We start from the raw sequence: 11,517 nt of genomic DNA, 5'->3' as shown, positions 1-11,517 counted from the left end.
AGAAAACGTTGGTCTCGGTGGAGCGCGAGGGCTGCGATGGAGACAGAGAAGCGGTTCCGCGCGACAGAACCCCCGAAACCACGCGTTTAAGTCGGCGGAGAAGAGAGAGAAAAGCGCAACACCTTCAGCTTCTTGGAAGAAAGTGCCGTTGTGTCAACCATCGCCTGGCTCGCGGGCACGCTTTGTACGGCGAGCAACTTGGACAGCTGCGTGTTTTCACGCGAGCCATCAACAAAGAATGAAAGCGTTCAAACGAGGTGAGCGGCGCCGCATCGTGTTGCGCTTCCTTCCCGCGGCCATGCGCCTTCACGAGCCACAAAGTGTCCGTCTGTTGCTTTTGCCCGCTATGCGGGGCTTTTTGGGGTTGTTGTTGCAGCGCGTGTGTGTGTGTGTGTGTGCGCGCGCGCGTGTGTGTGTGTGTGTTTGCTTTCATTTGGAGGGACAGCTAGCCAGCTAGTTATCCGTGGAGGCGGGCATGGTGTCCATCTGGCGGCGTGACATGCGGGAGGCTGCGCCGTCCTGCCGGAACCCCTTTGTGCGCTCCAGATGGCTAATTCACCGAGTAGCTCGGCTGGTCTTTCTCCAATGTAACATTTAAGCATGACTCCAGAAAGGGTTTTTATTATTCTTTGTGTGGTTCGGTGTGTGCCGCGTCCCTCGTGAGCGTGACGTGACCACTCAGACAAAGCGGGCTCCGAAGTTGATGTTTGGTTTTGTAACGCGACTAACGGTCAGACTCAAAGTGTCGGGAAGTTTCCTCCATGGAGCTCCGCGGCCTCACAGAGAGGGGGGAGCCCGCCGGAGACGCTCCATGCTGCGGCTGTGACACAATGTACGCGCATGTGTTGCTTCCTTAAGGGTCCACCGATGAGGCAATGCAACTTTGTTGTGGGCCACACGTTCAGTTCCTGTAGCTTCACGTGAGACGTCAACGCGTGGATGTGAGACAGTTTGTTCACTCCCATTTAGAATGAATCTGACTGGACATGATTTAAATTTGACTTTATTTCAGAGTTTGAACAAAGACGTTTGGTCAATTTGACTAAAATCTATATTTTTGACATGTTCATAAAATCCCATTTTTAAAGTGATGTTTAGTGCATTGAGCCAGGTTTCATGTTGCATTATATCAGACAAGACACTTAACACACAAGTTTAACAAAGTGTGTGTTTGTGGTTATTGTTGCAAAGAATGATTTAATTAAATCTGTTCCACTAAAACATTTAAATCCGCAGCTCTCATATTATGTTTAGGTGCTACAGGAAGCTCATTCACATAAATCAGGGGAAATGCACTGAATTTGTATGGTTGTGTTTTTTTTTTTTTTTTTAAATTTAACCCCCACTTTCCTAACTTGGTTTTAGGACCCTCATTGTCAGGAATGTAGAATTGCAAAGGTTGGTCAACTGCCCCAGCAGTATTGAGAGCCAAAGTGGCATGAGGTGAAAACGGCCTCCTTTGCATGGTCAATAGGTTCCTGGCCGCTGGCTACTGTGATGTTGATATGCACACAATCTTCTTTGTGAAGACAGGCGCTGCCCCGGGGGTCAGGTTTCACCCGGCCCCAGAGAAAGACATTCACTGCATTTTGTGGCCCACCCCTGGGATCAGGCATGCTCCATTTTGAGGGGAGATTCTCTCCAGTGGCCGACCCCAGACTGACAGAAACCTCACAACAAAGTTCAAGCCCCAAAGCCAACGATTGAATTAGTTCTGACCACGATGCTCACTTTAAACTGGCTACAATGTTGAGGATTAATCGGTATTAGAACCATTTATTTGCCAGATATGTTTACACAAACAAGGATTTTTTCTTGGCGGAAGCTGCATAACATTAGACGAGAAAAACAACAACAGTACAATATTAAGTATAAAATAAAGTGCTCAGACAAACGGATAATAGTAATGTAACTGAGTTTTGTGCACTTGGTGCCAAATCAGTGGAAACCACTTCTTGAGTTTGCAGAAGCCTGGGTGACTGTACAGCCCATAATAATAACAATAATAATAATAATGTGAAAGGTGTAATAAGCTCTCAGCACAGAGGACCAACTCTAACTAACTGTCGTCCGCCTCCTCCCCCTCAGCTCTGGAAGAAGAGCATGGCCCGGAGCAGGACCACTCCTCCGCCGTGTCGGACAGCGACGACGGATCCCCGCTCGACCTGTCGGGAAGGGGTCTCTTTGGGAAACGCCGTCGCCGCGGCAACCTGCCGAAGGAGGCGGTGCAGACCCTGCGCAGCTGGCTGTACGAGCACCGCTTCAACGCCTACCCGTCAGAGCAGGAGAAGCTCAGTCTGTCGGGCCAGACCAACCTCTCTGTGCTGCAGGTGAGCAGCATGTTCATGCCTCCATTGTTTCACAGAAGAATTACTGAATATATTTTAATAACTGCTATTATTTGTAAAGCGTTCGGGTGGTTATATAATTAAATTATGAATTGTCTTGTTGTGCAATGATGTTCTGATCATCTGAATAAATGTACTAGGTAGATAGATGTATACTTTATTTATCCCTGAGGGGAAATGTGTTCGTCACAGTAGCAAGCAACTTACATATGACACAAACAATCAAATAAAAAATATCAGAAAAATGTCAATAGAAAATATCAGAAATGCAAAATGCTCAATACATACAACAAAACAGTAAAGTGTAATTTAGGAAATGAAACTATAAAAGTGCAAAAATGTATGTGCAGTGTATAAAGAATGTACAGTGATTAACTAGACATCATAATTTTATCACGCTAAAGTTAGATGCTGCACATAAGAAAGGGGGTAGAAACTCCAGCCATGAAACCATTACATCTTCACCAGCACCGGGAACAAGTGAAAGCAAAACAATGGGGTGGTATTTCCACTCCGCTGCAGAGAGGAGATCGTTCATCAGAAGTAGACGGTTCCTCAGGCGGCGTTAAAGAAGGCATCACCGGCCAGCAGCAGAGTTTCTTGTTGTGTTGTCAGTTCACTGGAATGCCTTTGGCTGGCTTCTCTGTGGCTCAGCATATTTGAGCTCAGAGCTTCATTATTGCCAGCTGTCTGAGGCTCTCCCCGTCTCCTCTGCGCCACTAGAGGGGGCGTCAGGCCTCGTGTGCCGAGATGAAGGAACACTGTATGTGGGTCCTAACATCACAGGCCGTAGATCAGCTTTAGCTCCTGAATGAGACGCAAAGTTTGAGTTATGGATCCGCCTTTTGTGTGTCTGACGCTGGTGAGTAAAAAGAATACTCTTTCTTAAAAAATGAGGGCCTCAAAAGAACAATGTAAAAGTATATCTTTCTTTTGGAAAGGAAATGACCCATAGTTACAAACTATTTCCTCTTTAGATTAATAGTAGACCACCTCAATATGTCACTCAGACAATCAAGACATTCTGATGTTGAATTACAAAATAAAAGCCCTTCAAAATCTCCTTCATGAGCTGACTTCCAATCAATTTATGAGGCAATTTACAAAGAAGCGCCTTTCTTTTTATTAAAGTAAAACCTCCATGTTTCCGTTATGTTCATGCCAGAATTCCTTCCTCTTTTCCCAGATATGCAACTGGTTCATCAACGCACGCCGCCGCCTCCTCCCCGACCTGCTTCGCAAGGACGGCAAAGATCCCACAAAGTTCACCATCTCCCGCAAGGTCGGCGGTAAAAGTGAAGTCCACTCGACTCACGGAGGCGGCGCCAGCTCGCCGGAGAGCAACTCCTCCACCGGCTCGTCTCAGCAGCGGCCGTCCGTCATCCGCTCGGCGCCGACGCTGGACCTCAGCCTCCTCGGGAACACGGCGACGGCCATTCTGACCGGAGCGGGCTACCCCGGGAAGGAAGGGTCGGTGCAGGCGCTGATGAGGCTGGACACTCAGAGTCTGCTGAGGGAAGCGGAAGAGCAGGGCGCTAACGTGATGGTTTGTCTCACCGGCACCACAATGGCCGCCAGCCCCAGCGGCGGCCTCTTCAACACGCCTCCCCCGACTCCTCCAGAGCTGTTCCCCGCCCAGGACTTCAGCGACTTGAGGCTGCTGGTGGACGCCGCCCTGCAGAGGGCGGCGGAGCAGGAGAACCTGAAGAGGCACCAGGAGAGCCAGACCAGACCTGCGGAGGCGGTAAAGACTGAACCGGTGGAGGCAAAGTGCAGCGCCTACAGCGGTGACCTGGGACCCACGCCGCCTCCAGAGGACAGCCAACAAGTCATGGACCCCTCCAGGGTGCAGAGTCTGATGGAGAAGGCGATGGCTGTGACTTCAGGGAAGGAGCCAGTGCCGCTGTCTTTACCGGCCTCTGTGCCGGTCCCGGCTCCAGTCCTGGTGTTAGCCCCGAGGCTAACTCCCCTCCTGATGAACAAAGTCATCTGGAGCCCTTTGGAGAAGGACCGCGCCAGAGCCTCCAGCCCAAACCAGCCTCGGCTCATCCCAGCCCTTCTGCCTCCTGCAGTGCCGGCGTCCGCCCCAGTTTCAGGGCCGCCGAATTCCCAGAAACCGGCTGCCGCTCGAGCCGTCAGCCCGGCGTCGTCACCGGCTCCGGCCTCCAGCTCGGTTCCATCTCCGCCGCCGGTCTCTTTGCCGTCAGCGGCGCTCGTCCCAGCCACAAGTCCCAGCTCCGTCGCTGCCACTAGCGAAGCGTATTCCCAGACTGTCGCGCTTGTTCCCGCCCCCAGAGGCGTCCCACTTTACCTGCCGTTCCACAAGTCCCCCCTCATGCCAGTCAGCGTTCCGTTTCCGTCGCCCGACTCGGCCGCGGCGGCGTCTCCGGCCCCGGTTCACAACCCGGTCGTTGCCTCCACGCAGACTCCAGCTCCTCTGCCCGCCGCGGCCCAGATCTCCTCCACGCCAACGACTACGCCTCTTCTGGGCCTCGCCGCTCCTCTCCAGCCTTCCTCCTCCAGCATCATCAGTAGCAGGAGCTCCACAGTGGTGCCCAGCGTTTGGAGCATGGTGCACGCTGACACCAGGCAACCCGGCTCTCTCCAAGGGGTGAAGACCCCCATCACCACGGTGTGGGGGCTGCACACAGTGAGCGAAGCTGTCAACTAGGAGCCCAGAGTTTCCACCTTTTCGTATATATAAAAAAAAAACTATCTGGGAGGAGAGAAGCCAAACATTCCCACTGGCTGGACAACACTGTATATAGGAGAATGTATCTTCACCACGAGTCCCTCTTGTCCTCTCCGCCCGTCCTGCAGAACCCGGGGCGAGACCCGACGCATGAACTGGGACAAAGCGAAGCGACAACAAGATGTGTTATAGAGACTTGCTGTTTCAAGCAACTTTTTATTGTTTAAGTATGTTCTCCATGGAGGCACCTGCTGGTAAGAAACCCCTTTTGTTGATGTCATGTCTCGAAAGGAACATCCCTCAGTGCAGAGTAATTGTATTGTACAGTTTTTGATGCCGTTTGTCTTTCCACATTACGATTTATAAACCAGGAGGAAATATCCCTTAATTGTACAAACTGTCGGTTGGTGTCGTGTTCAGGACCAGCAGTTCTGCTCCCCGGTAGCGGTTCTAGACTTTATTGAATGTACAACATGCATAGAGACCATTGGCTAGGCTGCTGTCATCATTCCCACAGGATAAAGAGGAGGCCTGTTCCTCCTCCACGCTCAGCAACAACGCCGTCGACCTCTGTAGTATTTCAGATGATGTTCTTAAGAATTTAGTCTGCTCTTTACTCTTTCCATGTCACCCTTTTTTCCCTTTGAACTGACCAGAAGGGGATTTGATTGACTGTCTGTCTCCACCCCTTCCTCTGCCTTTTTATAGCTAAGGAGATTCATCGTCATCTCAACCTTCAACACATGCTCTCGAGCGCCGCGTGTTTCTTTGTTCGCCGTTTTATAAATACGAGCCGTGTTTTTGCTGGAAGTGAAGCGGTTCTGTCCGTTACATTGTGCGTCCTCGATCGGTTGTGTAGGATTTTCAGGGATTGAGGAAGAGGAGGAGGGCTGTGGATATAGGATGAAGAGGAGAGGGTCACATTGGATCTGTTACATGAATCAATTGGAGCACAGCGAGGTCTGACATCCCAGACTGAAAGGCTTCACTTGCTTTCACCTTTTGAGGCGCAAAACACTTTAAATATGGGATCCTCTTATTTAGGGAATGGAATGAATTCTCCAGATTTCCCCGTGGATTTAGGGCATTATGATTTTTGTTTACGGTGTTTCAAACCTGAACGTCTTACTGGTGAAGAGATGGTTTGATGCGTTTAGTGTCTTGTCAAAGCAAATGTAGCAGCTGTACTGAAATAGCTGACATGTTGAAGTTTGTTTTTTCTCCGTGGGGCGACAGCATAAAAATCCGTTATTCCTCGACGGTGCGATCCTCCCGTGTTTAGAAATAGTTTATTTAGCGTTCCTCATCCCTCACAGAGCTGTAGTTTCCATGAAACTGTCTTCGCATCAACAACAATATATATCAGGCATCTTTTTAACGTGTGGAAAAAGGTCCGATGGGAATAATACCGCTGCAGGATTGTGCGTCAAAGCTTCACCACGTGTTTACCGGTGCCATCGTTCCACCTTGTGAAGGTCAGAGTACTGACGCCTCATCACTACTCCTCTTGTTCTCACTTCCATGATGTTTGTCTCCTCACTGCCGGCGGCGCTCTGGCCGTCGATGGAAGTGTTTTACTTGTTTTGTCTTCTGTTACAGGTACTCACTAGACTGCATTTATACCTCAATTTACACAGGTTTTGTCAGGCTTGGGTCATATGTAGAATACTAAGTATTAAAATAATATTTTTATTGTTCACATACATCACGCCACTGTGACAACACCTTAATCAGTTGAGATATACTGGAAATGGCTGGCTAAAGATTAGGCAGGCAGGTTTTTTTTTTTTTTTTTTTAGCGATGTTTATGTGTTTTTAGATGAATGACACTCCGATCTGACAATGTGATGATGCATGTAAATATTTTCAGTCACGTTTTTTTCTTGTTTGTTTGTATTGGCATGGACTTTATCTCAAACTATGTAGTTTCTTTACAGCCAAATGCATTGAAAATGTTTTGTAGTTCATGTTGTGAATCATGACCGTTGGCAGTGTGACTGGCTGCTGTGCCTTAAACCCACGACTTTTTATATAAAACTTCTCAATAGTCTGTGCAATATATGCCTTAAACTTTAAATGTGTTTTGTATAAGCATTTCAAAGAAATAAAAGTTCAGTTTTTCATAAACGCTATTTCAATCTTTTGTTTCCTGTTAATGTTTATTTCTATTGAATTGTGAGAAATTCACTTTCTTACATCAGCTGTTTTCTTTCACAGCAGGATCCTGGTGATGTGCTAGTTCTTAAAGTCTGTGATGTCACCTAATGATGTGCACCAATCAGGATTGACCACACCCCTAGATCTAATGACGTCTGTCGGCTTGTTGGCCACCTGTAATCAACACGCCCTGACTTAAAAAAGCTCTACACAAAGCTCTCAAGCAGAAGTACTTTAATGAGCACAATCCGAATGATCAGGTTTATTTGTATCACAGGGAAACATTACAGAGACGTGTTGCAGTGCAGGTGTGGTCGCTAATTGGCAGGTAAGCGGTAAACATGGCTGGTACTGTATGTGGCACTGAACCCTGTCACACACGACGTCCAGCTCTCAGTCCATGAAGCTGCAGGAGACGTGTAGCTATGAGATGCAAACACACCTTATGGTAACCGTACAATCTGTCTGTGGATCCCAAGCGCCTACATTTAATATTTAACATGTTTACATCTAAATAACTTCAACACAACGGACACGTTGGCTCGTTTTAAGAGGCCGATAACGTGTTGCAGGGTCTGTAACGGTCGGACTTGGGCCGGGTTCCTCTACTCGTCGTCCTTGTCTTTGGCGCCGTGTTTGAGGATGCGCGTGAACTCGGCGTAGTTGAAGTTTCCCTTGGTGTCGATGGGCGCCTCGCGGAACAGCTCGTCCACCTCTTCGTCCGTGAAGCGGTCGCCCATCGTGGTCAGCAGCTCCCGCAGGTGATCCTCGTGGAGCACACCTGGGACAAAGACCGTTAGGCTCCAGACACCCAGGAGGAAGGGGCTCATACACTCTGACCAATGGGTCATGACTTTAAACCAAATGTCCATGAGCAAGCATGTTGTGAATCATGAAAAAGTGAGTAAATGTAGTATTTAAACTAACAATAGAATACAAAGCATACAGTAAACCTTAAATGACTCAAATGAATGAGACAATAGTTTGATTAAAAGAATAAACATTTATATAGATGCCTGTATGTATGCCTGCTTATGTTTTGAGTCTTTCTTTTAAAAGCATATTCATTATTTCAAACTCAGCGTAAATGAACGTCATGAACACATGAATATAACACATTTACATGACTTTTACAACATTTTGGGGATGTTATTTTTTTCAAGGACTTTTCCAGGCCTGGACAAAACCATTTTAAACTCCCACGGCCGTCAGAACCCTGCAGCGTTCAGTGTCGCGTTCACGACTCACCAGATCCCTCCTCGTCGAAGCAGGCGAAGGCGTTGCGGATCACGTCCTCGGGGTCCGTTCCGTTGAGCCTCTCTCCGAACATGGTGAGGAACATGGTGAAGTTGATGGGCCCCGGGGCCTCGCTCATCATCCCCTCCAGGTATTCGTCAGAGGGGTTCTTGCCTGAGGACGAAACAAACCGGTTGCACTCATCGTCTTCATCTCGGGTCGACAAAACCAGGAAGTTGTAGAAGAACCCTGCTGCTATGCACAGAGGTCAACTTAAACCAATTAAGAATGCAATATAAGATAAGACGTGTATATAGAAGATATTACACTACTGTTATTCATAAAGAACGAGTGTGGCGAGGAGATGCCGGCGTACCCAGAGAGGCCAGCATGTCGTGCAGGTCCTCCTTGTCGATGAAGCCGTCTCGGTTCTGGTCGATCATGTTGAAGGCCTCCTTGAACTCCTGGATCTGGGACTGGTCGAACATGGCGAAGACGTTGGAGGTGGCCCTCTGAGGACGCTTCTTGGTGGTCTTCCCCTTGGCGCGCTTGCTCGACATGGTGGCGGCTGGTCTGGGTCTGGGCACATTCAAAAGGCAGGACTCGTGGATTATGCAATAATGCTGCTCATCAGGGATAGCATGGCGTGGCTTTATATATAGCGCCTGTTTCCACAGTTTGACATAAATGCTCATTTCAGCATTCATTTGAAAAGATTGCTTGCATATTTAGCATTTGACAGCTCTGAAAGCTGGGATGCATCCATGGGGATCTTTTATATTTTCTCTCAGGAGAATCTTTTCCTCCGAGAGAGAGAATCACACCCTAAATGTCGGGTACAGTGATGGGTGTGAAAATGACATGTCTGCACTGTGGCACTGCAGCTAACGTCAGATCCTTCCAGAATTAGACCTGTGTGTGTGTGTGTGTGTGTGTGTGTGTGTGTGTGTGGTACAGGCTGGAGGGAGCAGGTGAATGTGCCGATTAGAGGCGTATGAGGTATGATGTCATGCCGCTGAGGTGAAGATGATTCATGCAGGTGAAGTGTGAGATTACACCCTCTTTCCTGACATGCAGTGCTTTGTTTCCAGTCTTTAATTCACACCTTGAAAATTACATAATTAATTAAATTAACATTTCTCAGATGTGCATTGTATTTTGTTGTATGATCTTGTCCAAGATATTTGACCTCAGAATGTATTAATGTCTCAAAATGCATCTTCAAATGTGCTGCGTTCATCACCGGAAAACTACTTCCTCTTAAAATATTGCCACGGAAAATCCCTCAAAAAAACAACAAGCTTTGTGAGGATAAAACAGATAATAGATGTAATTTCGTAAAAAAAATATAATATGTGTGGATCTCCGGTGGGTCAGGCAATTAAGACGTGAAGGCTCTGGTCAGGCAGGTTCAATAGGTCGGCTTGATTTCCGATAATTTAAATAAATAAACAGTTGCTATAACATGCCATCCAGTGTCTGTATTGGAATAAACTCACATATTTACTACAAATTCAAATAATTCTTCTGGTCCAACATTTGAACCCATTTCTGTATTTTAGACTCTCCATCATGTATTTCATAGCACAGTAACGGCCACAGCAGTGTGATCCAACACTTATAAATAACTTTCCATTTCCTGTCCTACATTTACCAAACGTGAATGTTGTCATCATAACTGAAGCGCTGGACTTTCCTCAGACGGTGTGTCAGCTTCTCTGTTGGAGTTGGTTACTGAGGCTTTGACTATCATCTCTGAGTATAGAGACGTTTCTTTCTCTGTTGGTCTCTATACAAATTAATGCTACGTATCACTCACAGAATTATAACGTTTATTGTCTATGCAAATTACTGTGAGCAGTCGGTTCTGTCCAGAGTTTGTAATCTTGATGAATAACCGGATGTCCAATAACATTTACATAAAATACATCATGATGTATTTCATTTTATATGTATTTACATGTATTAAAGGAAGGAAAGTTATGTCACACGCACACACACACACACGCACACATGCGCACGCACGTTGGATCAGTCTCTTCTTTCTCTTCACTACTGTTTGGCAGCTTGTATCTCATCAGGAGCCAGAACCAAAAAAAAATAAATCTGGAAGGTGTGTGCCGTTGGCCCAAAGCCTTTCTGTTCTGCATTAACAGCTACAGAGGAAGCTGGAAGCAAAACGCCGTCTAGCTCCACTTGAAGCCGTCTGGGACCAGAGGAACCCCACAGTTTCCCTCTGGCCCAGCTCCGCTGACCCGGGTCAGGAGGGTTCTGGTTGCTGGGGAGGCGGAGTGTGAGAGTGAGTTAGCAACCTGACGTCCAGGTGCTGCAGCAGCAGCTGACACGCTCTGCGTTCTGCACACAGTGAATCCACAACGGTTCCCAAAGAGGAGAGAACAAATAGATCTGAGACTTCAGCGACGTGAGCGTGTTCTCTGTCCTCCAGCTCCTCTGTGAACCCTTTCATCCAGCGGGGAGACAAAGCCGCTCTGTCCCTTCACACACACACACACACACACACACACACACACACACACACACACACACACACACACACACACACACTCACACACTCACTCCAGGCCTCGCAGGTCACCACTACTCAAGTGAAGACTGAAACGGTCAGGAATTCCAAAAACAAACAGAGAGTGAAGTGGAAGTTTAGCTCTCATCGCCTATTACAAGACAACATCAGGGGCGCGTATGTGTGTGTGTGTGTGTGTGTGTGTGTGTGTGTGTGTGTGAGATCTAAATGGTTCACCTGCATTCATAAATTCCTCTGTCTAAAGTGCCGTAGTGATGAGACAGAAGTACACGACACATACAGAACATTTCCACTGCATCACACACGTCTCTTCATGTTAATAAACAGATGAACAAACACATGATTGTATGTTATCATGGTAACTTTATCAAACCGTTGAGTCCCTCACTCTCTAAAACACATCTAAAAATAATAACACATGCAATATGAGCTTCCTAACATTGTGTGCATGATAAAGTGGTGCATCAGCTTTCTGGCTTACCTTGGCTTCAGGTAGAAATACGTGGAAGTCCCTGAAACTCCTTCAGTCTGAGTCCAAC

General features: G+C 47.4%; 1 protein-coding gene across 1 annotated transcript; it reads right to left on the bottom strand.

The window, feature by feature from the left end:
- Positions 1 to 7,422: 7,422 nt before the first annotated feature.
- myl9b (myosin, light chain 9b, regulatory) lies at positions 7,423 to 11,517 on the bottom strand. The gene is made up of 4 exons (XM_079218940.1): positions 11,460 to 11,517; positions 8,810 to 9,012; positions 8,446 to 8,607; positions 7,423 to 7,978 (listed from the first exon to the last, which is right to left on the bottom strand). The coding sequence occupies exons 2-4, from the start codon at positions 8,991 to 8,993 to the stop codon at positions 7,803 to 7,805; spliced, it is 522 nt and encodes a 173-aa protein (XP_079075066.1). The 5' UTR covers positions 8,994 to 9,012; positions 11,460 to 11,517; the 3' UTR covers positions 7,423 to 7,802.

Source organism: Taurulus bubalis (assembly GCF_910589615.1).
Source record: "Taurulus bubalis genome assembly, chromosome: 5".
Lineage (NCBI taxonomy): Eukaryota > Metazoa > Chordata > Actinopteri > Perciformes > Cottidae > Taurulus > Taurulus bubalis.
Note: the sequence above shows the minus strand (reverse complement) of the source record. Positions and strands in the feature narration are given on the sequence as shown.